The 26,844-nt window shown below is 45.6% G+C and overlaps 1 protein-coding gene across 1 annotated transcript in view; it reads right to left on the bottom strand.

The window, feature by feature from the left end:
• TXNDC12 (thioredoxin domain containing 12) overlaps positions 1 to 26,844 on the bottom strand; it is a 115,549-nt gene that overhangs the window by 71,602 nt on the left and 17,103 nt on the right. The window contains exons 2-3 of the mRNA XM_078670689.1: positions 26,153 to 26,213; positions 12,682 to 12,734 (exon numbers count right to left, since the gene is read on the bottom strand). Of these exons, the coding sequence (XP_078526815.1) occupies positions 12,682 to 12,734; positions 26,153 to 26,213 (114 nt within the window). The remainder of the gene's footprint in view (positions 1 to 12,681; positions 12,735 to 26,152; positions 26,214 to 26,844) is intronic.

Raw genomic sequence — 26,844 nt, 5'->3', positions numbered from 1 at the left:
TGGAATGTGCTCGGACTGAGGAATGTAATGGACGTCCGGCTTTGTCATGACAAAATGCAATTGCTGCCGATATCCATCTGGAAATGGATTGTTTGGAGAGTGGCATGCCTTTTCTCGGCCTGCTGAAGGCAACGAAAAGTTGTTTGGTCTTTCTGAAAGCTTTCGTTTTGTCCAGGTAAAATTTTAGACATCTCTTAATGTCCAAAGAGTGAAGAGATCTTTCCGCCACTGTGCCTGGGTTCGGGAAGAATGAGCGAAGCACAAGCGGTTCATTGAGATGGAAGTCCGAGGGGACTTTAGGAATGAAACGGGGGTTGGTTCTTAAGATGACTCTGTCTTCTCTAAATTGCAAGAAAGGATCCTGTATCGAAAGAGCTTGCAACTCACTGACTCTTCTGGCTGATGTTAGAGCTAAGAGAAGTGCAGTTTTCCAGGAAATGTATTTGAGTTCAGCCCTATGGATAGGTTCAAATGGATGTTTCATTAATTGATTGAGTACAATATTCAGATGCCACGTTGGTGGTATTCGTCTTGGTCTAGGGAAAGATCTGTAAAGCCCTTTAAGAAACTGTTTTATCAGTCTGTTGGACCATAGTGAAGGGCCTTTTGAAGACCTGGTGAAGCGAGAGATTGCTGCCAGGTGTACCCTGATGGAAGCATGCGCAAGACCTGTTTGGGCCAGATGCAGGAGATAAGGCAGTATCTGCTCTGGAGTGATCCTGAAAGGGTGTATATTGTTGTCTTTACACCAAATACAAAATCGCTTCCATTTCAAGGAATAAGTTTTGTTCGTGCCAACTGCTCTTGCTTTAGCTAGGACTTCCTTGCACTCCTGCGGGATGCTTAGGTGACAGAATTCTCGGTACTCAGGAGCCAAGCCGATAATCTGAGAGATGTCAGATTCGGGTGGAGTATCTGGCCTTTGGACATCGAGAGTAGAGAAGGATGTTGAGGCAGTTGGATTGATGGACGGACTGAGAGGCGTCGGAGGTCCGCGAACCAATGTTGTCTCGGCCAGTATGGGGCCATGAGAATCAATGTGCAATGCTCCATTTTCATCTTCCGGATGACTCTGCTGATCAGGGGAAATGGCGGAAATGCGTACGCAAACACGTTGCGCCATGCGATGGAAAATGCATTTCCTAATGACCCCTGTTGGGGATGCCAACTTGCGAAGCTGTGGCATTTTTTGTTCTCCTTGGTGGCGAAGAGGTCTATTTGAGGTGTTCCCCATGCCGAGAAGATGTTGTCTAGAACTTGCTGGTTCAGTTCCCATTCGTGGGACATTGACCTCTGTCTGCTGAGAGCGTCTGCTATGACGTTGTCTTTTCCTGGGACATACTCCGATGTTAATGTGATGTTGTTGAGCAGTAGCCAGTTCCAAATTTTTTGTGATTCGCGAGACAGCGTCAGCGAGCGTGTCCCTCCCTGCTTGTTCAAGTAGTGCATTGTGGTCGTGTTGTCTGTCCTCACTAGCACTGCAGAACTTTTGATGCGAGGGAGGAATGCCTGTAGGGAGTGAAGGACTGCACGTAGTTCTAGGAGGTTGATATGCAGAGCCTTCTCTTGCTCCGACCATCTGCCGCTGATTTGTAAGTCTTGAAGGACTGCACCCCAGCCTTCGAGAGATGCGTCCGTCGTTATGACGTGTGGAGTTTCTGGTAACAAGAACGTGAGACCTTTGGATAGGTTCTTGTGCTTCATCCACCAGCCCAGCGTCTCGGATATTTGTCGAGTGACGACTATGTGATCCTCGAAGGAATCTGTACATTGGGTCCACTGTTTGGTCAGGGCCTCCTGAAGGGGGCGCATTCTGAGCCGACAGTGAGGGATGAGTAGAATGCAGGAAGACATCATCCCTAGAAGAGATTTGAAAATCCTTACTTTGATGGTTGGTTTTGAAGATATCGCGGTAGCTAGAGTCATCAGTTTGTTTTTTCTTTCCAGAGACGGGAAAGCTTTGGAGGAAATGGTGTTTATAGTGGCCCCCAGAAATGTTATTATCCTGGTGGGTTGTAAAGTAGATTTTTCGAAGTTGAGAGTCAAACCCAGGTTCCGGAAAATGTCGAGACAGGCGTTGGAAGACAGCTGTGCGTCCGTGAGAGACGGTGCTTTCACCAGCCAGTCGTCTAGGTAGGGGAAGACCTGGTGATTTTGTTGTCTCAGGTAAGCTGCCACAGGAGCCAGGCACTTTGTAAAAATGCGAGGTGCTGATTTGAGGCCAAATGGGAGGACACAAAATTGGTAATGGAGACCTGCTACTTCGAATCGTAGGAATTTTTTGTGTCGTTTGTGTATTGGGACATGGTAATATGCATCTTGCAGGTCCAAAGATGTCATAAAGTCTCCTTCCTCCAGGGAGCCTAAGATTTCCTGGATAGTCACCATACGAAACGATTGGCTTTTCAGGAAGGCATTGAGCGCCCTGAGATCTAGAATGGGCCTCCATTTCTTCTTTTTCTGTTGGATTAAAAAGAAGCGGGAATAAAATCCCTTTCCCTTTTGAGCTGATGGGACTCGCTCTATTGCTCCCTTTTTTATCATGGAAGAGATTTCCTGCAGTAACAGACGAAGGTGTTTGTGATGATGTTTGTGAGGAGGGGTGAACGGTGGGATGGAGTTGAATTCCAAGGTGTGACCGTGTTGAATCAATTGTAGTACCCACCGATCCGTCGTAATCATTTTCCAATTTTGGAGGAAATGTGTCAGCTTGCCACCAATTTTGAGCGGACCGGACGGTGGGGGGACTGGCTGCGGGAATTGGTCATTGTCTTCCGCCAGCCGTTTTCTTTTGCGATTTGCCCCTGAAGTTCGGTCTCCCGTAGGGGGTCTGACGACTTTGTTGTTGCTGCCGCTGTGGATATTGGGAGCGATTTTGATTATATGTGGATTTGCCTTGATAAGATCCTCTGTACGTGGATTGTCCTCGTCCTCTGTGCCCTCGAAAGGACTGGTTCCTGAATTGTAAAGTCCCGAGAGCCCTTGCAGTATCGGTGTCTTTCTTTATCGTCTGCAAGGCTTCATCTATTTTAGCTCCAAATAGTAGTTGTCCGTCATAGGGCATATCTACAACTTTGGTTTGTACTTCCTGTCTGAAGGACGTCGCTTTGAGCCAACCTTGCCTGCGCAAAACTGTGGCGCCTGCAAGCTGTCTGAAGCCTGTCATGGCGACATCGACAGCTGAATCTATGATTTCTGATGCCGACATTTGACCTTCATGAAGGAGTGCCTGGACCTCATTTTTCAAGTCATCAGGCACGTGCGTGAGATATGGAGCAATATCTTCCCATAGTTGCCTATTGTATCTGCCCAGCAGAGCAATGGCGTTGGCCACTTTGACCGTCATGGCTGACGTTGTGGAGAAGCGTTTGCCTATGCCATCCAATTTCCTGCCCTCCTTGTCTGGTGGTGCTGAGAGTGGCGAGGATGGGTTTCTGGAGTTCTTCTGGGCGGCTTGAGTGACGACCGAATCAGGTTTTGGATGTGAATTAAAACAAGTGGGTGCCGTTGACGGAGCCCTATATTTTTTGTCCAGTCTAGGGACCACTATGGAAACAGATGCAGGTGTTTGCATGAGTTGTAGCCCCTGTTCCCAGATATGTTCTATTATGGGAATGGATCGTGCCTCCTTCCTTATGGGGTCTTTGAAGTCATACAAGAAACAATCCGTTACCTTTGTTTCCATTGCCATGTGAAATCTAGTGGCCGCTCTCTCTATTAAATTGTGGAATCCACCGATATCCACTGGTGGAGAGTCTGATGTGCTGGGTTCCGGTGTGGCCGGAGAATGAGCAACGTAATCCTCATCATCTCTGTTTTGAGAGAGGTCATCTCTAACCTCACCTTCCTCAGGAGGTTCGTCGTCATCATCAGAGGATTGTATGTTGTGAACCTGTTCAGTATCTTGAGGAATAACCAAAGGCGTTGGTCTTGCCCTTGGTGATCTTTGCTGTGTGGAAGATTCTTGAGAATTGCCATGTGATGGTGTCGCTGACGATTCTGGGAACCGCTTTTTATAGTCTGTGATCAGGAATTGAAGATCATGAACTATCTCAGCCGGCAATACGATCATTGGAGTGACTTGAGTATTTACCTGAGCCCGAACAGTTTCTTCCGTAAATATAACATCATCTCCGTCATCGTCAGTACTCTGGCATTTGACATTGAGATCTGACGGGCTAGTAGCTTGTTCGAAGTGGTCATCATCTGATTCGTCAGCTTGTAGTATGTGAGAAGGAAGCAGTGATGGAACCCTACTGGGTGATGTTAATTCGGGCGTAATAGGGAGTTTGGTGACCTTTTTTGATGGAATTAACTCCGCTTTTTTCCATGGCGTCGATGATGTCGTCGTCGACGAGGTCGTCGACGAGGTAGTCGACGGTATTGCCGTCGATCGCTTTTCAAGCGTCGAGTGTCCCTTCGCCGATGAAGCTGTCGTCGACGAGGCGGTCGTCGACGGAGCGGCTGTCGACGGTGCCTTCGCCGTCGTCGATGCGGCTGTCGACGGTGCCTTCGCCGTCGTCGATGCGGTCGTCGACGGTACCTTCGCCGTCGTCGTGGACGTCGACGGCAGTTTTGTCGTCGGCGGCGTAGTAGCCGTCGACGGTGCATTTGTCGTCGGCGGTGCTCCTACCGTCGTCGGTGTCTTCGTCGACGATGCGGTGGACGTCGACTGAATTCTCGTCGACGATGTCGGTGTTTTCTGTTTTGTCGACGTCGACGGAGATGACAACGGAGTTTTGACAAACGATTGCTGTTTTTTAATAAGTACAATCGACGATATTGGCTTACCCGTCGTCGACGAGTGGGTGGTCGTCGTCGTTGAAGTCAAGGCTGACTATGCCACCGTTGTCGAGATTGTCGTCGTCGATGTGGAAACATAGTTCGTTTTCCTTGAAGAGAATGTCATGGAAGTAGACGACGAGGACTGCGATGGCTTTCTGAAGGTTGCAGCATCCTTCACAGACGTGTCAGATCTTGCCTCAGAAGACTTTGAAGTAGTCTTTTTGTGAGGGACGTCTGGATGGCCAGGGGAAGCCTCCCTTGGCCTTTTTAAGGACAGTTTTGAGGAAACTGAAGCCATTTCACTGCCCTCCGAGGAGAGCACCTCAACATCTCTGGTTTTTAGTCTGTTTAACCAGAGGAGCAGTCTGCCTTCTCTATCCTTAAGTGTTTTGGTAGAGAATGTTCTACATACCCTGCAGTCCTTTACTGTGTGGTCAGGGTAGAGGCAGTAGAGGCAAGTCTCATGCTTGTCGTCGACGTGCAGTCTCTTCTTGCCACAAGAAGAACAAGCTCTGAATAGTCCTCTTTTCTGTTGTTCAGCCATAGTTGAAGTAGAATCCAAGTTTTTTGAAGAAAAGTAAAGAATTTGAAGAAACCTGAGGAGAGCTCAGGTGGGGACTCCCTAGCACAACGTGCGGTAGAAAATCTGAGAGACTGAGGCTCCTGGCAGGAAGGTTCTAGAGGGAGGTGGTAGCTGATTGGCTACCTTGGGAAATTTGGTCCTTTTTACAAAAGGACATAGATAGGCTACTAAGGCAAGGCCCTTAGGCCTATTTTTCTCTATGTATGTCTATAGGACATTACTTTTCTATTACCGGGGCTCCCATCTCGACGACGGGGAATGATTCAGGCATGTGAATCTATGAAAGACACCCATAATACTGGATAAGCACGATTGACTGAGTAAAATAGCTGCCTATTGTTTTCACACGACTCTAGAGATACACTCTTATTCTGAGGGAGCAAAGGTGTCATGTTTATGGTTGTCAGAAGCTAATCCCTTCTTGTCTATACAGGGAAGTTAAACTTCTCCTTGTTTATTCGAGAAAGTTTCTAGTGACCTCTGAGCTAGCTGGCAAAAAACTAATTAAGTCTAATATAGTCAGTAGAGACCTAGTCGACCTCAGTCCTATGTCTACACTGCTGTTTATATTATTCCAATGCGCAGAGCCTATTGGGAATATAGGAACTACACTACATGGCGCCCAACGTTTGGTAAGGCGATAATCTAACGCAAGACACTAGTGTAACTCAGTCGTGCTTTATCACACAGAACCCTTTTTCCCGTAAATACTCCAAAAGACGTCTGGAGTGGGTAAAAGGTTAAAATCCGCCGGAACTTAGTAGAGATTCCTATGTATAGTTTTTGGTTTAGTCAACGTTGAAGGATACAGTGTTCCAAAATATTGTGCACCTAATCTTGGTTTCCCTTGAAACTTGATCTGCAACAAAAAACGGTCAGTAAAATGCCTGACGGAGACGAAGAAAGAGATGCTACAGCGTCTCAACAGTTGTTGGATGACACGAATATCCAACAGAATGACCCGAATGCTATTTACATTCCGACAAATATAAGAAGAACTATAACTATAAAACTTATAGAAAATGGACTGGCATCACGAGGTGGTACAGTCATATTCGTGGTAGAGGCCCATGAATATCGGCAGACAGAGGTATTCTATTCATGGATACACTTTCCAGCAGCAAACGCTGTAACAAGAGAATTCCACTATTACAAAATAGAGGAACCTCCGGATGAATACACTCCTTTCGAGGAGGTTGAAATCCCATTAAATTACCAAGAGCACCTGCTCTGGTTTAAAGGCGCCCTAAAACATAAAAATCACATCACCAGGCTCGGTCCACTAGGTAGACCAGGAGCAACGTGGCCGGTTCTAGCCAGCTACACACCTCACCCAGACATTGATAAAATGTCAGACCAGGAACTTTTAGCTCAGCTAAAAATACTAATTAAAATACACAGACAATTGGTCCAATATGTAATGCGGACTTCAACAGTCCAACCAGCAATTAACATTCCACAGCTGACCCCTCATCAGGGGAACACAAACAAAATAACACCACAGAACATACAATCATGTCTTGGTAAAACACCCGCAAAACGGGAACAATTTCCATTCTGGTTAGCACATCCTACCAGAGTAGGATGGAGGGACGGAGGAAGGCTCACCTTACTGAAATAGATGGAGTAACACTGCTTGTCCCACTGCTGCATCATTCATCAGCTCCGTATCCAGGCAGTAGTGCCTAGTGAAGGTATGCGGCGACTTACATGTTGCCGCCCTGCAAATGCCAATGACTGGCGCCCCTGCAAAGAGAGCCATAGAAGTGGACATAGCTCTCGTGGAGTGTGCTCTCACTTTGGAATGCAATGGCTGTCCAGCTTGGTCATGACAGAAAGCAATGGCTGCAGAAATCCATCTGGAGATGCTCTGCTTGGTAAGTGGTAGACCTTTCCTAGGTATACTGTAAGCTACGAATAGCTGGTTAGATTTCCTGAATGTTTTCTTTTTGTCAATGTAAAACTTCAAGCATTGTTTGAGCTCCAAAGAAAGCAGCGATCTTTCAGCTGCCGTGCTTGGGTTTGGAAAGAAGGAACGCAGAACCACAGGTTCATTTAGGTGGAAGTCCGACGGGACTTTTGGGATAAACCTAGGATTGGTTCTCAGGATTACTCTGTCGTTTTTTAAACTGTAGAAAAGGATCCTGGATTGAAAACGCCTGTAGCTCACTGACCCTCCTTGCAGATGTGAGAGCCAGGAGGAGTGCTGTTGTCCACGAGACATACTTCAGGTCAGCTCTGTGTACTGGTTCACACGGATGTTTCATGAGCTGGTTAAGAACCGCATTGAGATGCCAGGAAGGTGGCAACACACTTACTGGCGGGAAAGATCTGTATAATCCTTTTAGAAATTGCTTAATCAACCTGCTTGACCAGATAGATGGACTCGTTGAAGTTCTTTTATAACGAGATAGTGCTGCTAAGTGTACTTTAATGGAGGAGTGGGCTAGGCCCGACTGTGCCAGATGTAATAGATAAGGTAAGATTTGCTCTGGTGAGGAGAAAGGCCGAATGCTTTGATCTGCACACCAAACACAAAAGCGCTTCCATTTCAGGGAATACGTTTTGGCCGTGCTACCCGCCCTTGCGCTGGCAAGAATGTCTCTACAGTCTTGTGGAATATTCAGATTGTGGAACTCTCGGAACTCAGGAGCCCGGTAGCTAACCTGAGAGACTTCAGATCCGGATGTTGAACTTGATTGTTGTTCATTGTGAGCAGAGATGGATACTGCCGCAGGTGGATCGGCGGCTCCAGGGATAGCCTCGGGAATAGCGGAAAGGCGTACGCAAAGACGTTGCGCCATGCGATGGAAAATGCATTCCCTAGAGACCCTGACTGGGGATGCCAACTTGCGAAGTGTGGGCATTTGGCGTTCATTCTCGTCGCAAATAGATCGATTAGCGGCGTGCCCCATCTGGAGAAGATCTGGTCGATAATTTATTGATCTAGCTCCCACTCGTGTGACGATGTTTTCTGCCTGCTCAACGCGTCGGCGAGCACATTGTCCGCGCCTGGGACATATTCCGCCCTTAGGGTTACATTGTGGAGTAAGAGCCAATTCCAGATTTTTTTGCGACTCGCGAGAGAGTGTCAGCGAGCGTGTTCCTCCCAGTTTGTTGAGGTAGTGCATAGTCGTGGTGTTGTCTGTCCGGACGAGCACCAGGGAATGTTTGATTCTTGGCAGGAAAACTTGAAGGGCCAGGAAGACCGCCCGCAATTCGAGCAGATTGATATGTAGTTTCTTCTCCATAGGAGACCACTACCCGCTTATCTGTAGCTCTTGCAGAAAAGCTCCCCAGCCTTCCAAGGAGGCGCCTGTTGTGACAACATGAGGAGCAGCCGAAGCAGGAATGACAAGCCTTGAGATGACATCCACCATTGCAGGGCTCCAACCATCTGAGTATTCACTTTTATGTGGTCGTCGAATGACCCTGTGCATTGGACCCACTGCTTCGAGAGCGCCTCCTGTAGATTCCTCATTCGTAGTCGACAGTGAGGAATCAGGAGGATACACGCTGACATCATCCCCAGGAGGGATTTGAAGAGGCGGACTGTCAAGACTTTCTTCGAGGCTACTATAGCAGCTAGTGCAAGGGACTTGTTCATCCTCTCTCTGGATGGGAAAGCTTTTGCTGACCGTGTGTCCAGGGTTGCACCTAGGAAACTGATGCACTGAGAAGGTTGTAGGACCGATTTTTCCTGATTGAGGGTGAGACCTAAGCAATCGAAAAGCTTTAAACAGGCGTTGGAAGACCTGGACGCGTCTTCTAAGGATGGAGCCTTGACCAGCCAGTCATTCAGATACGGAAAGACTTGGTGATGGCACTGTCTGAGATATGCCGCTACCGGGGTATGACATTTCGTGAATATGCGCGGTGCAGACTTGAGCCCGAAGGGCAGAACGCAAAACTGTAAGTGTCTGCCCGCTACTGCAAATCGCAAGTACCTTTTTGTGATTTCTGTGAATTGGGATATGGAAGTAAGCGTCCTGTATGTCTAGGGACGCCCTAAAATCCTGCACTTACAGTAGTTGCAAGACCTCCTGGATCGTTACCATGCGAAACTACTGCTTCTTAGGAATTTGTTGAGGGCCCTGAGGTCCAAGATTGGTCTCCACTTCTTGTCATTTTTCTGGATCAAAAGAAGCGGGAATAAAACCCTTTTCCCTTCTGAGATGTAGGTACTCTCTCTATTGCTCCTTTCTGCAGCATAATCGAGATCTCTCATAGAAGCAGCCGTAGATTTGTGTTATTTCCGCTGTCCTTTACCTTGAAAGGACGACCTCCCAAAAGAGGATTGCTTGTTTTGCTGTTTTGGGCGCTGCTGGTATTGCGGTCTACTCTGGCCTGAAGAGCAGGAAGACTTGTATTGATAATTTCCTCTGTAGGAAGACTCTCCTCTTCCTCTATTTCTACTAAAGGACTGGTTCTTATACTGAAGAGTGCCCAAAGCTCTCGCAGTGTCTGCTTCGTCAATTTTTTGTGCCAAATAGTAACTGGCTATCATATGGCATGTCCAAAATCTTTGTTTGCACCTCAGGACGGAAAGAGGTTGCCTTTAGCCACCCTTGGAGCCGCAAGACTGCTGCTCCAGCCAACTGGCAGAACCCTGTCATAGCGATATCCATCGCGCAGTCTATAGCTTGACGCCGATGCTTCACCATCTAGCAGAATCCTCTTTACTTCCTCTTTGGATGAATCTGGCAATTCCGACAGGTATGGGGCTATGTGTGCCCACAATTGCCTATTATAGCGTCCCAAGAGCGCTAGGGCGTTCGCGGCCTTTACCATCATTGCGACATTAAGGAAAACCTGTTCCCAACGTTGTCCACTCTTCTTACCTCCTTATCAGGAGGAAGCGACAAAGGGGCCGAAGGATTCCTGGAGGTCTTCTGGGACACCTGTGTCACCACGGAGTCCGGCTTAGGATGTCCTGTTAAACACGCCGGTGCTGTATCTGGCGCCCTATACTTCTTATCCAACTGAGGGATCACTGGTGATACAGAGGAGGGATTCTGCATGACCTTTACCCCTTCGGACTATAGGTAATCGATAATTGGTATTGACCTTACGGCCTTCTTGAGAGGTTCTGTGAAGTCATACAATAAGCAGACCTGTTCTTGAGAGACCATTGAGATCTTAAAACGTTGAGCAGCCCTCTCTACCACATTCTAAGATTCCAGAATTGTCGGAATTTCTTTCGTCGACGAGACTAGGCCGTCGTAGGCGATGCCGTCGTAGACGAGCAGTCATAGACTAGGCCGTCGTAGGCGACGCCATAGACGGGCAGTCATAGACTAGGACGTCGTAGGCGACGCCATAGACGAGCAGTCATAGACTAGGCCGTCGTAGGCGACGCCATAGACGAGCCGTCATAGACTAGGCCGTCATAGACTAGGCCGTCGTAGGCGACGCCATAGACGAGCCGTCATAGACTAGGCCGTCGTAGGCGACGCCATAGACGAGCCGTCATAGACTAGGCCGTCGTAGGCGACGCCATAGACGAGCCGTCATAGACGAGCCGTCATAGACGAGACAGTAGACGACGCCGCCGTAGAGGAGCAACCGTAGACGAGGCCATGGTAGACGAGGCCATGGTAGACGAGGCCATGGTAGACGAGGCCACGGTAGACGAGGCCACCGAAGACGAGGCCACCGAAGACGAGGCCACCGAAGACGAGGCCACCGAAGACGAGGCCACCGAAGACGAGGCCACCGTCGACAGGCCGTCGTAGACTAGCACTCATAGACGAGGCCGTCGATGACTATGCAGTCGTAGATGAGCCATAGAAGACGAGCCCATCGCAGACGAGGCCATCGTTGATGCCATAGACGAGCAGTCATAGACGAGGCCATCGTTGACGCCATAGACGAGCCCATCGCAGACGAGGCCATCGTTGATGCCATAGACGAGCAGTCATAGACGAGGCCATCGTTGACGCCATAGACGAGCAGTCATAGACGAGGCCATCGTTGACGCCATAGACGAGCAGTCATAGACGAGCAGTCATAGACGAGGCCGTCGTCGTAGACGAGTCCATCGTAGACGAGTCCATCGTAGACGAGTCCATCGTAGACGAGTCCATCGTAGACGCCGTAAACAGGCCATCGTAGACGAGCAGTCATAGACTAGGTCGTCGACGAGCCATCGTAGACGAGCCGTAGACCAGGCCATCGTAGACCAGGCCATCGTAGACCAGGCCATCGTAGACCAGGCCATCGTAGACCAGGCCATCGTAGACGAAGAGGCTGTAATAGGCAATGACAATGGTTTCTTCGTCGACAATCCTGTTGACGATGTTGGCTTCTTAGTCTTTACCTCAGGAGGTATAGAGGACGCCTTCCTGAAGGGTCCTATGACCAGAAGAGGTGATTTTGACGGCTCAGAAGTCTTCTTTTTTACATGACTTTTCTCCAAAAGCAAGTCCTTTACTCTCCTTTTCCACAGAGTGAGGAGATTTTTAAGAACTGCGCCCAAAAGACCCATGAGTGGTCTTTTTGAGGGCCTTCTCAAGACGTTGCCCTGAGGAATGAGTTTGAGGAGATTTTCTTCTCTTTTGAGATCTCCTAGATGTTGAGGTCAAGGCCTCATCACGGTCACTGGAGAAAATAAAAAAACCTCCTTTCTGGTCTTAGTGCTCCTTACCAGACCTTCTTTAAAGAATGTATTTGAAGATAATCCATAATAGAAAGAATCCTTAACAACCAAGTTATTTAATGAAATGAAAAAAACACAGAATCTGAGCAGGGCTCAGAGGAGACTCCCTTAGCACAACGTGCGGTAGAAAATCTGAGGGACTGAGGCTCCTGCGTGGAAGGTTCTAGAGGGAGGTGATAGCTGATTGGCTCTTGTTTAGAGTTTGGTCCTTTTTACAAAAGGACATGGATATGTTACTAAGGTGAGGCCTTTAGGCCTACTATTCTCTATGTATGTCTATAGGACATTACTTTTCTATGTACCGGAGACTCCCGTCTCGACGACAGGGGAATGATACAGGCATGTGAATCTATAAAAGACACCCATAATACTGGATAAAATAAAATTACTGGATTGTTCTGGGATGCAGTATGGTGGGTCACTCAATGCACCCAAGAAAAACGTTTTATGTGGGATTTCCCATTCAAAGCCTCTAGTATCCTTAAAGACCTGTCACTCTGTGGTGCTATAGCCAGAAGGGCTAGTAAGGATGACCTCATATAAATACGAAGACCGCACTCACGACAACACATTTCTAAGATGCAGCCTTTCATGCACATTTTTACATGTTCAACTGGTGCAAATCAAGCAATACAGCCATGAACACTAAACCTACCTTTGCAGGCACCGCACCATGTCTTGTGGATTAGGACCATCAAAGGCAAACCACTGGAAGACAAAGAGCAGGCATCAGTAGATTTCCTTCACAAAACTGAAAAGCACAGTAAGAATCATACTATTACCAGAGGACGCCTTCTGAATCGCACAACGTTGAGAAGCTTGAAATGCTACCAGAGCCCAGAGATTACTGCGGATGCTTGGCGTGTGTGGCAACACCATGGCATGGGTGCAGATCAAGACTTTCTCTAGGTGTAACAGATTTTTAGGGTGACAAATTTTCACTTAGCAGAGTTACACTTGTCATGGTATGATACCAAATCTAGTCATGTTCAGAAAAGGAGTCTTTCAATAAAGGGGATCCCCACGGTCCTATGGTGGGTTGTAGGGTGTGCTTCTATAATGGTTGAAGATATTTGCCACCAGTCTGGCACCAAAACGGACATAATTAACATAAATAAGCGTCTTCCCCTCAATAAGTGCTTAACATGAACTTTTAATAGAGATCACTAAACAAATACAGGCAGACAATGAAAGAATTCACATTTGCTATCGCTTAAGTATCACCAAAAACATCTACACCCTTATGAGTTAAATCTGAACGCAGTGCCTGCCCCCCGATGCTTTCTGTTCCTGAATCAAATAAGAAAAAGGGAAAGATCACCCCCAGCACCCCGACTCGTGGAGAAGACACTACATAAGCAGTTTGTGTGAGGGGCAGCGAGAGAGAAAACCCTTTCATCAGAAGGAGTAGCAGCAGCACCCAGTGAGACCGGGCAGGATCACAAGGCAGATCCATCCTATAACGATTTGCTACCTGCATTCTCCTTCCCAACACTAGGGGGCCTGCCCGTAGGCCTTTTTAGTGTTCAACTAAGTGTCCTGACCATCCACATATATCAAGCCTCTTGGACAATTTTCTGAAATTCCTGTTATTTCAGATCCAGGTCAGGTTATGGGATAGTCGGCATTTATTCCCTACAAAGTATACATTTTTCAGATGATTGGCCATATAGCCTTTCACAATACTGAATCAGCACTTCTTTGAAAAGGCCAAGGTTGGGTTGAGGAATCAGCACACAGGTGGATGGCTGGTGCGAGCTTGATCACACCATAGGCACATGATCACTAGTCAGCCTTTATAGCACGTCGGATCCCTTCAATCCAGCATTTGTCATTGTTACAGTGGTCCTGTACATTGGAACTCTGTTTTCAGAAGATTCCACGATTCTGATCTGTAGAAGAATCCTAGATTCCTTAAACCACTATTGTCACGAACCACATCCTTGTTTACCACGTTAGCACTAATCATTGCATCATTATTTCTTGAAATTGCACTATAACAGCAGTTACCGATTTCCTACTTCTTGCCTTGGCTTCCTTCTTCCTTAGTGCCAGGGTGTTACCTTCCTATCCCTGATCCTTTTGTTCCCAGTTCCCTAGTGTATTTAGTTTATTTGCTTTCTGACACGTGTTATGTACATTTTCCCTTCTTTCCTGTTAAGCACTAGCCCTCTCGAACTCCTGGTCTACGCCTTGTATTTCGTTTTCAACCTGTTATCACATTGAATGTGCTTGTGTGATCACCTGGGGTCCTGACAACTGCTGACAAGCTTGGCGGTTCTTGTCCTCTGTAAGCCGTCTTTATGTTACTTTGATAACATAATCAAAGGTACCAGCTCCACAGACCATGCCCTTGCATGTATATGCGAAGCGTGGAATTAGCTTCAGTCTTGCCGTGTGAAGCTCCCAGGTGCTTTACGCAACATTCACACTATTGCAAATGGTATTATAGGCTTTTTCTTTCGCATCCTGGGTCTTGGTTATTCTGAATACCAAGAACATTTGCAAAGGGGGCTTACAAAAAGGAACAGTCCGGGCAGACTTCGGAAAGGAATAACCCATAATCTGGAAAGTAAAGGAACCACAGATGTTTCTCAAAGGGAAGAAACATAACCAAAAAAAGAGCAGAGCTAGTATTGAAACCATTCAGGCGCATACTAGAATGAGCTGGTTTCAACTGTGGCACAACAAAAGGTGGACAGACGTCAAAACAGACTGGCAAACAGCATCTCTGCAGGGAACAAATACTGAATGCACTACCAATGTTTGGAGCAACTGTGTTGCAAACCATCTATGCTTGGATTTGATATTGCATTTAATGCCTGCATAATTCATGGAATTAAATTTGCGTTCTTTTATCAGATTCAAGCTCTAAGTGGTGAATGTTTTTTCATTATATGCGATTTTAAAGAAGCACTACCACGACAACTTCTATAGCATACTGCATTACTGACCCAGGTCGGGTAGTTTTTCATGGGTTTAACCCGTTAAAACTCACTGATAATTATTGGGCACATCCCACAAATGTCTTTGAATACAGGACTCCATCTCAGCCTCCTCATACACCCCCCCCACCCCCTACCCCCGAATGTCTCACAGTAACTTCTTCTATGGAGCGATGTGTGCCAAGACTTCTACACAGGCTGCAGCGAAGAGGACCCCCCAGAGGCTTTACTACAAGGGTTTACAAATCCAGACTGTCAAACTTAATATGGACGGCCTTCCTGTTCCCAGCACGTTCATGGCAGGTCATCTTAGGCCGTTTGCGATACGGACGCCTTCAGTCAGTTCTTGCTTTTCAACAGCACTTTGCCACCTGGGACATGAAAGTTCCAACATAGGAGTAAAATCTGAAAGCAAACCTTAGCATGCAAAGTGCAGGTAGCTTACAAGTCAGGACTGGCTAAACAGGACAAAAGCGATACAGGGATATTTGACAGCTATGTCAGCACATCCCTGTAATCCAGACGCAATCGTTTCCCCAGCTCCTCTCACACAGAAAATAGACAGTCTCCCCATTAGGCTGTAGAGCCCTCAAATGAGGGCAGATCTGAAGAGAGATGCCAAAAATATGGGAAAAGTGCAGAGGAAGGAGAAAGAGGAGACAAATAACACTATAAGAGCTTTTGATGCGGACATTAAAAGGTCACAAATTTCGCTTTTATATGCAACAAAACAAAAAAAGTTGGTTTTAGATTGGATGCAACAATGGCTGAGAATACCAAAAAATAAATACTGACCGGATCCCTTTATTATACTACAGAGTTGTGCAGTTCCGTACGGAAACGAAGGCAAGTTGCTCCAGGTCATACCCTTAGCTACTCTGCCTTGTTAGCAAAGAGAACCAAGTAGCCAACGTATAGAATAATCAAAGCGAAATGACAAAACCAGAATGTAAAGTGCTGCTGATTAAAAAGCTGGGACTTGCGCAAAGCGACATACATACCAGTGAACCTGGCAGAACAGTCACAGAAGGAAGTGAATGCCCGTTTTAAGCTTAGAGGAAGGCAAAACTGCCATCTCCGCAAGATGAACAAGCAAGGGCAATGCAATAGGTCTCGCATTTACAAATGTTTGAGCTATTGGCACTGTAAATGACAAAGCCTTTTATTTAGGTGTTGTTTTTAAAACAGATATATAAAAGGTATTGTCATTTACAATGCCAAGAGCTCAAACTCTCGGGTGGAGTCTAAAAACAATAAAATGCCTACTGCTGTAAAACAAGCATTTGCAATGCAATAGGTCTCGCATTAGGAAAGTTTGAGCTATTGGTATTGTAAATGACCATTTTTTTATGTGTTGGTTTTGAAAATTGCTTTGTCATTTACAATGCCAATAGTTATAAATGTTGCAAATGTGACACCTATAGCATTTGTAATGCAATGTGTGTTGTATTTATGAAGGTATGTACAAGATTTGCTTTTGAAGCAATACATCTCTGGTGTAACTATGTAAGCACGTGGATTATTGGAACATTTCAGAAATTAATTTAAAGAACAGCCCGTAAAAACCATAGCTGTTTTATTCATAGTTTTGGGAAATAGTGCTGTAAAATGGATAATTTGGTAGTAGTTAAACAGTCAATTAAGCACTGAAAACACTCCCAAGTCATTGGCCTTCTTTGCAGGATAGGGCTATGGAAGAGAAAGTAGGTGGTCAGGGAATAACAGTAAGTGTCGAGTAGCAACCAACTAACTTCTCAAATATTCTAGACTACCAGAACACTAACACTTCATTAAACTGAGAAACCCATCATTCAGCCAAGTCTGATGACTTAATGGAAGAGTTATTAGCTATGATGGAACCGTAAACTACATATACCCTAACTGGATAGAGGAGAAGGAAAAATAAACAAAGAAAGAGTGTACGAAGGACAGAAAGAAGGAAACAACCATGAAAAAGTGCTCACAAATAGACCAAACGGAGATCGATAAAGGAAAGATGGAAGCAGAGAAAAGAAAACCGCAATTAGAGACAGCAAAAAGGCAAAACTGAAAGGAGAAAAAGGAAAAATGGTGACAAAGGAGAAGAAAAAGAAAAAAGGAAACGAAAAAGAAACAAAAGGGAAAGGAAGAGACAAAGGATAAAGGAGGAGAGAATGGAAGAAATGATGTGAGAAAAGAAAGATGAGAGAAAGAAACACGGAAAGAAGAGAATAAAAGCAGGAAATAGAAATAAAGAGGGAAGAAGAAAGAAAGGAGCGAGAAAGGAATGAAACCAGGAACAGTGCAGCTTTGAAAATAACCCTCTAAGTGTTTTAACACCGATCTTAATGAAAGAAGTTCACGAGAGGTAAAAAAAATGTTAAAGTGTGCTCTCGGCATTATCGTCTGTCTCCATGCATGCGGGCAGGCAGAGCGGTAAACATCTCACATGGCTTCCCATTGATGTGGCAGCAGATTCAACCCAGAGGGGGCCTGGAACCCTGAGGCGGGTTTCAAGGAGCAGATAAAGACGTAAATGAGTGGAAAGAGCGTCCCAGCGGCGACCAAAAAGAAAGCAAGAAAAGTCGCTTCCATGCAAAGAAGGAAACAACCATGAACAAGTATCACATGGGCTTAATTACAAGCCACTTGACCCCAATGTGTCAATTTTACTATGGGAAAAGTGAGGTACAAGCAATGCAATGTTAAAAAGTACTACAAAGTGCCATGAAGCAGTGCAGACCTGTGTTGAGAGTAGAGTTAGAGTGTCTTTGCTCTGAGCGTCTCAGTGCAGAGAAGGAGAGAAGTGAGCATCAACACCTGTGCCGTGAAGTGGTTCAAATGTGAGTGAGTGCTAAATCCGAAGGTGAGTGAGTGCGAATGATGGAGAGGGGGGTGTACTAATCACTGACTGAGTGAGAAGCCGTTCTTCGCTGCTACATTTAGGCGGCCTGTGTTGACAAGGCAGTGAGGGCCCCTCCTGAGCCAAGGTTCTGTCTCCGGAAGGTTTTATCTGCTCTCCCTGGAGTACCGTCCTGATTAATCGAAGTGGTCCTCGTCTCAGCTGATGTCCGTGACTTCCAGTGCAGGAGCTGCATTTACCACAGCGTAGGGCTCAGAGGCTTTCACTCTTCTCGTGTTCCGTTTCGCGAAGCAGGATTTGTCAAATGCTTCCAAGGTCTCTCAGGAAGACGTTGCAATTTACGAGCAGAACAAATTAATTTTATAAAAAAAAATTTTTTAAAAAAAAGAGGGGAGGCCTAATTATTTTCAGATTTGAGGCAGTAGCGTGCAGCTATTTTTCCTACAGGCCTGCCAAACCCAAGACAGTGCGTTTAAATAAAGGTGGAGGGAATTACGTCAGACGCTGGCAGGAGCGTTACCCCGGGAGCCTGCTCTTTCTCCGCTTTCGGGATTCCATGGAGTTGGACGTCTCCAACAGGAAGAGCCGCAAACCCAGGTGTCCTGGCCATACTCCAATAACAATCATACGCTTGGCTTTGACCTTTCCGCCCGTGTGAGAAAAACGGTAATGCAGCCTGAAAGGTGCAATGCAGTGACAATTTGCCGTCTAAGCGTGTGCGCGAGCATGTCCTGATCAGTACCGTCCGGAGCATGGCCCCATCAGTACCGTCCGCCCCAGGGGCGCACGAGCATGTCCCTATCAGTGCCAGTACCCTACGTCCCCAAGTGGACGGGCGAGCATGTCTCTAGCTAGCAGTCCCAAGCATGCTTGGCGGACATCAAGGCATCACTCCCGCGTCTCTTGTGAGGCATGGGAGCGAGTCTCGAAAGGCAGCTGGCCCTCGCACGCACAAAGCAATTGCTTTGCTGCCTATTTATCATTCCCAAGTAGGAAGAGAAAATGTGCACCAGACTTCAAAGAAATAGATGGCCGTAGGGAAGGGGTGGAGGCCGTTCACTTTTTCTGAAGGTTCCTTGAAAAGCGCTTCCTAAATTGCGCTACCTAATCGAATCAAGATGGATGCACAGATCAGGCTCCTGATTGCACTGGTAATCCGGTGTTCCGCTGTGAACACTAGCACGGTAACAGTGGGTTAAACACATCTGCCGTTCCCCGTTATTATGACGAACAGCTGGATTTACCAACACACCAATATCGGGTGGCCCGGCTACGTCACAGTAAGCAGACGCAAAGGCTCACGCAGGGATCATTCAACACATCGACAGGACCTGTGGAAATACCACCGCTAGGACAAGATTACTGAATATAACGCTTGCGATAAGAAACAAGCAAACTCACCGCCGCAGCACGGCTTCAACAGGAAGCCAGGCAACCTTTGTTGGGACAGGGGCGGGGCCGGACAAAAAGAGGAAGCAGGCGCTCCTGTGCCCGCCGGAGGATTTCCGTGTTAGCTAGCAGGGCTCCCGTGCTCGTGGAGAGCCCCGCGGCCCCCGCCTGTTAACCGGAATGACCCGCTGGCTGCCGAGGGACACGCAAGAAGAACCTGGTGAGTGGGGTGTGAGGGGGGGATGTGTGCGCGTGTGTGTGTGTGTGTGCGCGTGTGCACGTGTATGTATGCGTGTGTGTGTGTGTGTATGTATGTGTGTGTGTGTGTGTATGTATGTATGCGTGTGTGTGTGTATGTATGAGAGTGTGTGTGTGTGTGTATGTGTGTGTGTGTGTGTATGTGTGTGTGTGTGTGTATGTAGGAGTGTGTGTGTATGTAGGAGTGTGTGTGTATGTAGGAGTGTGTGTGTATGTAGGAGTGTGTGTGTGTGTGTGCGTGCACATGTGTATGTATGTGTGTATGTGTGTGTGGGTGTGTGGGTGTGTTAAAATAGCACGATGACTGGTTGGTGGTGGGGGGGGGGGTAGGTGGTGTGTAGGTGAGTGTCTGTCTGCCCGTTTGTCTGTATGCACGCGAAAGCAAGCGAAACAGTGCGCAAGCAGCCAGCAGCAAAGGCGCGCTCACGAGGAGAAATCCGAGACAGCAGAGGCTCGTGGTCGAACGCTGTCTCAGATTCACCCGAAAGTAACAGCTATAGGTCCTGAGCTAGACAGCACATGCTACGCATGCGCAGCTCTACGCTCGACCTAAAAAAGAAGAAAAAAATATATAATCTCTTCATGGCTTGCAATTTTTACTCTGACCACTATATAGTATTTTGTGATTGCTCAATCATTGATCTATAGAGACTTGTTTGTCTTTCATATTTGCAATGCAAGCACACCATAGAATGATCTACCAAGCAGCCAAAAACACAAGGAGAGAGAAATACTTTTCTGGATAGACGTAAGCACAGTCTATGTGTATTTCTAAAAATTGGTAAAACTAGGTATAGCAAGTAACTTTGCGGTCAAGGCAGACCTAACTAGATCTTGGCATAAGATGAGAAAGGCCTCTAGACCTCCACAGAAGTTATCAGAAACAGACTGGGCCACCTTCAATACCGTTTCTCACCACACCCTATGCACAAGACTCCACGACACAAACATCCGCAACAAAGCCCTGGAATGTGTCCACTCCTTCCAGCTTACTACCGCCGTTCCTCTCTGAACCTGCAGAGAACAGCTGCAGAGTACCTCAGGGCTACCCCTAAGCCCCACTCTTCCTCATCTACATGGCCCCGCTCACAGCCATCGTCAGGAACCAAGGAATTAACATAGTCTCCTAAGCCTTCGACACCCAGCTGATTCTCTTCCTCACCAACTAACCCTCAGTCGCCACGAACAACTTTCACAACGGGATGAATGCTGTTGCAACCTGGATGAAGAACAGCTGCCCCACCAGATACCTCTGCTATGCCCAACTGGCCCTACCTACCATCACACGTATCTGCAAGACCACAGCTGGAGAAAGATCCTTCTCCTACCTCGCAGCAAAGACCTGGAACACACTACCTCTCCAGCTCAGGCAATCACTATCACTGCCTCACTTCAGGAAGGGCCTCAAGACCTGGCTCTACGCCTGAACCTCTGTGCCATGGGGGACCAGCAGTTAACCGTGGTAAACAGCTGACCAAAGGTTTAAAATCGAAGGCTGAACGCTCACACGATAACAGTGTAGAGCTGCCTACTTCAGAGCTGGTGAACCAGGTTTCAATTCTCAGTGTTGGCTCACCATCCTGTGATTCGGTGCAAATCACTTCATAGTCCCGTGCCTAAAATAAAATCATATTTAATGTAACTAGTGCTCAGGTAAAGCACAACTTCTGGTATGGTTTGCAATAAATGTGAACAACTTTATACAGAAGAGGACAGTGCATGTCTAGCACCTCGAAGGCCCTAAATGTTACATTTGCCAGGCAGGGTTCAAGGGAGGCCACTGTGTATGCAACAAGCAAAAGCACAATAATTGTGTTTAATTCTTCTTGTTTGAAAGTTAACAGAAGAAACTGGGCTCAGATATTCAGTGTGTACCAAGTTCCACTTCTAATAACGGCTCACAGGGGCGTGTGGAAAGAGATCCTCGGGCAGCTTGCTCCGTCTACAGGAGTGCTGGCATAAATAGTTGACTAGTGTAAACTGTACAAGCTCTATTACGATTTGGTTTCTCAAATATCCAAGTAGAAGAGCCATTATTGGGGCCAATAACAAATAAGCTGCTCAATATATTCTATAAAAGACCAAAAAAGTAGCTGCATACAGGGTAGATAAAGATCTATATAAAGGGAACAACAATGATTAAAGAAAAGGATAATTCTAGTACACTGCACTGAATTTCACATTGTTTTTGTGATACTGACCCTTGTAAAAGCAAATTAAGGCAGAGGCAACTTCTAGTGCCTCGACAGACTAGTAATTGCAAAAATACGGAGGGGAGTGCATGCAACGAAACAGCCTTTCCTTAATTGCCATTTGCATGATTAAATCATTAATGCATGATTAAATGTTTAAAAAATACTACCAATCTGCAATACAATCACGGAACATACCTTACCCGAAAAGTAGTGCTTCTGAAGGTAACGTTTATTATACTTTTTTGGATCATGCAGTTGATGAGGCTATTAAATGGACGATTGATTGCTAGGTCCGGGGTGTGTTTTGCCGTAGCATGCTGTTCTAGCAGAACTTCAGGGGAATGCTTCTCACGGCGGATTAACATTTTCATTGCCAAGGTTTAGGTTCTGTGTGGCATTGCATATCTGTATCCACAGCGCTGCGAGGCCTCCGGGTGGTTATGCGCTATATAAGTGGAATTTTTCATTTCATTCATTTAACATTGCCTCTCACTCTTGGTGTGACCGTGTTCAACTAGTGGTGCAACACCATTTACTTTGAAATGTATATACACTTACCCTGCAAAAGTATATGCATGAAATTTCCCCGCCCATTCTGTATTGTTCAGTGCTCCATCAAACCCCAATACAGCATGAAGCCACCAAATAGACTTAATTCAGTCAGTCAAGGGGTGTAGCCAAAACCAACTTTATTTTGGCAGTCTTGCTTTGCCCTCTATATAGGTCAACGGGGGAAATTCATTCACCAGATTATTTTTTTTTAAATCTCCAACTCTCCACTTCTAAAGTATGCACATGCCACTAGAAGCCTCGGGCAAGCATAAAATATCTGAACCTCACTTACCATGAGGTTTTTGCTGCTCTACTGAGCATAATGCTGGGATGGATTTAAATCATTAAGAGCTGGGCTGTATGCTTGATCACAAGATCACATTCCTATTTTACGCACGGGGAGATTAAGTATTGTGCCCAGAACCACAGGATGTGCAGCTGACACCAAGACATTACCCTACTTCCCCAGTTCCAAAGCCCGGAGCTCTGCCCGTAATCACATCTCCTTGCTTCATCCTCAGAGTAAAAAACCTTGGGACAGTTTTACAGCAAGCAACAAATGTTTTATGTCCTCTTTGAAGCCAAAACAAATACCTGGTAAAGTCAATCAACCTCTTTTTATTACAGTCATATTGCGAGATACAAACACTGCCACTTACAATAATTTCATGATCAATAATAACAATCCAAAACACGGCACTGCTACATTAACACTAAATAATTGTAAAAAGGATGTTGTCTTTGTTTTTAAACTAAATTACACGGCCAAAAGTCATTGACAAAGCTAATAGCTCTCGCGCAGGCGAGACCTATTCGCTTTGCCAATGCTTGTTAGACAGACGAGGCGCTAAGAACAACCATGACTGGCTCAGGGAAGAGCTGTCCTGCAGCAACACTATTTTGGGCTGTGCCAATACCAAATACTCCCATTACTTCCTACTCAGACTCAAAGCCAAGCGACAGGCTCAGGATGAGTGTCAGCCTGGCGCAGCCGGAGGACACTAGACTCCATCAGGGTCCCCAGGACTCAGAAGCAGGATCCCCACTATCATTTTCAACACTTCATATTGTACAATGTTAATTTGTCACGTCATCTGAGCACTATATATCATAGAAAAGAGATGGTGGATTACAGTAGAGTTTCATCAATTTCCAAAAATTGGAAAAATTACAAACTTTTTTCTTCCAAGATTAAGTAAATTCAAAAGTTTTCAGCCTCTACCAAAAAATGTTTAGTCCAGAGATTGGCTTGAGAATTCCAGGGATCTCTAGGAGTAATTGTTCCTTAAAACAAAGGTTTTCCTTGATGGTACACAAGCTATATTTTTCTTTAGAAAGCCTGGGACATTGCAGCAATTTGCCTTCTGTACTGTGAAAGTGTTGAACAGAATTGTGGCATGAATAGTTGACCAGTGTAAACTGTACAATCTCTATTACGATTTGTTTTCTCAAATATCCAAGTAGAAGAGCCATTATTGGGGCCAATAACAAATAAGATGCTCAATATATTCTATAAAAGACCAAAAAAGTTGCTGTCTGTGACACGACTAGAGCTGCACCTCGGTGAGGAACAACAAGGCTGACACAATATGGTCTTGTTTGTACTTTCCCTTGCAGAGGATTTGTTGCTTAGTATTTCAAGCAGAACTATTCCTATCGGAGCAGGACAAGGACTGATAAAATGGGACCATCAGTGCCATAGTCGGCACAAAAAGGCAGGGTTGAAATACGACTCAGACTAATTATCATTTATTGATATCACTTCAACCAATTCCACGCATCCCCTGGTTTTCTTCAGTTGTTTTGCATTAGGAACAGTGAGAACACTTGCATCAACATGCTTGTTCATAGACCTGCTCTAGCACACTCCCATTTTAAACTGCCAAAGGGTACCGTTTTTCATAATAAAGCCTTACGTTACTTATTTCATTCTGTACGCTAACAACAGAAATTCAACTTTGGAGAGGTCCCTATCATTTTTTAACCCAAGTCTCACGGTCCGCTATTGGGTGTCAATACTGGGCAAAGGGGTTCTGAAAGTTTGAACACTACTTAATGTCATCTCTGGTCACTGGTCCAATGCTGTGACAACTCGGTTATAAATCATACGGTCAGGTTCTCGTCGCAATTGCGATCCAAGGAATTATTGTATACCTCAGCACAGTCCCGTCGTGAGAAGTCGTTTTGTACCATTAGAAGCAAGGGACATACCCGTTTGATAGGTTAATGGTTGTAAATCTCTGACTTATTATTTAAAAACAGGAGTGAAAAGCAGGAAAGAAAGACTACCAGTCTCTATGGAGAAACAAAGGGGAAAAAAGCAGGAAATATGAAGATTGTTTTAAGTAGGTGTACGGCAAGCAAGGCAAAAAATAATATTTTTTTAATTACATTTGCCTTCATTTTTACTTGTGGCATTTTGAAGACTGCCTGCCTTTGCGATACAGACTTTTTCCTCATAACTATTTGTTCTTAAGTCAGAGGAATAACAATCTAAATGCAAACTGAAAGGGATTCCAAAATAAGTGACATTTTGCGTGTTTTATTAATATTTAGGAGATTAATTATGCAAATCAGAATTCCCCTTTCACCTATTGTTCAGTTTGTGGGTAAAAAAAAAACACACCCCTTAGAGTAACCACCGTGCAGTGTTCTAGTACAGCAGCTTCCGAAGAAGGTAGTAGCTTCAGGTGCTGCAGAATTCATTGTGATTGAGAGCACAGCAGGCTGCTGCAGCAAGGGGAAACCGATATCCTGCGCCAATGACACCGTGCATGCAGTAGAGGCGTTAAATGCTTACTTAGGCTTATTTAATGGTTTTGTGGCATTCATTTAAATAAACCAAGCAGTCTCTAATTCTGCCATTTTCAGCCCAGCCTGATCATGGGCTAGGAATGCAGGAAAGACATTTGGCATAAATAAGCTAACTTTTTATAATTAATACATATAACATTACACAAAAGATGAAGTGGTACAATGGTGAAGTGACTTAATGCACCTGCAGCAAAATATCCGAGTTTAACCTGGATGCTACGGGTTAGAATATACCATGCGGCTCAATCAATCTTTCATTTATATTAGGTAAAGGATAGGGGTACTAGAGAGTCAGGCAACAGTATCAGTTTTAAGTCCTAGACTGTAGTGTGTGCTCTGCAAATGAAAAGTATTTGTTATGTTGTTGAGAACCTGACAACAGTAGGCCAAACCAGACGGTAATAAGTATGGATCTACGCAGTGGGCGAGTTTTCAAGATAAAATGTATTCCATACAATCAATTACCCACAGTGTCATATCCGGCTGGTTCGGATGCCCAACAGCAACTGAAGCTCGCAGTTAGTACCCTCACCAGAGTCTGCTACACATGCAAGCCTTAACCTAGGTGTCCAATGTCAGCGTCGCCTCCTTTACCCTTAGGTAGTTGGTCAATCACTTGCTACTCTTTGTGATCCACCATCTATCCCCCGCACTTCCCGAGATTCCCCTCCTTGCATGTGCCATATAAGGGGCGCAGTTGTTGATGGCACAAATGATGGATGTGCTAAAGGTATCACAGCTTGCTGCTTTTACCAAAACCTATCTATTCTAGAGCCCCAGCTCCCATATTCTCTTGTGATATGCATACTCAAATACAATAAGTAGTAGCTTGTATAACATTAGCATGTTCCTATACTCTGTATAATGTATGCACTATCGAAGTGCAAATCTGCCATTCTGAAAAGACGACTTCAAATTTAGCTGCTTGGTTTTTACACTTCTATGCAAGCCACGTTCTCTCTTTATTCTCAATTTCCAATTCATTCACATGTATCCATGCAATTGTCAGTTTAAAGCAAAGCCATAGCACACATAAAATTTTAAATACAGACCAAAAAATATATATTATTTGTCTACATATCAGGTGCTACTACTGTTGCTTCATCTCAGCAATGACAACTGAAACAGTACCTGGCTGCAGCTTCTTGCTTGCCATCATCCAGAGATCTCCAATGAATGTGGTCCCCGAACCCTAGAGAGAAAAAAAAAAACAGTCAAATCACTTATTTTACACTATGAAGAAATACAACTTGTGCAAATACAACAGTTGCCTTATACAAGACAGAAAACGTACCTTTTAAACCTAGAAAATTAGCTCGGACTTTGTTAGCTTAGTTGGTCTTGAATAACTGACTGGATCAAACTGAGATACACTTGTATGTATACTAAAGGGTTGAAATATCTCTGATTTTCAGTGTGCACATAATGATGCACTATGGGTTAAGCATAAGCTCTCTACAGGGATGTTAACGTCCTGTTATCACGACACTCATATACCAGCATGCAAATGTCTCCAGGTGCGGTATCGTGATGTGCATACGTTTTACCAAGATTGACAGGCATCAGGGTGTCTTCTGGATTGGTGAGGCGGTCAATCCGCACTACTCACTACACTCGAAAGACAGGTGGGAGTATGCAAATCAATTAAAATGCCCAGGACACACCTCCTTGTGTGTCCAATAATGGGACCGCCACAATAAGACTAGGTAGGGCCTTGACCGATCTGAAAGCCTGTATCACTGTACCTTATAGGGGTCCCCTGGTGGAGTACATTTATATGCATGTATGAATATACACTAGCCATTCCTAAACGTGAACCTTCA

The sequence above is a fragment of the Lissotriton helveticus genome, chromosome 1_2 (genome assembly GCF_964261635.1).
Source record: "Lissotriton helveticus chromosome 1_2, aLisHel1.1, whole genome shotgun sequence".
NCBI lineage: Eukaryota > Metazoa > Chordata > Amphibia > Caudata > Salamandridae > Lissotriton > Lissotriton helveticus.
This window is presented reverse-complemented; position numbering and strand designations above follow the sequence as displayed.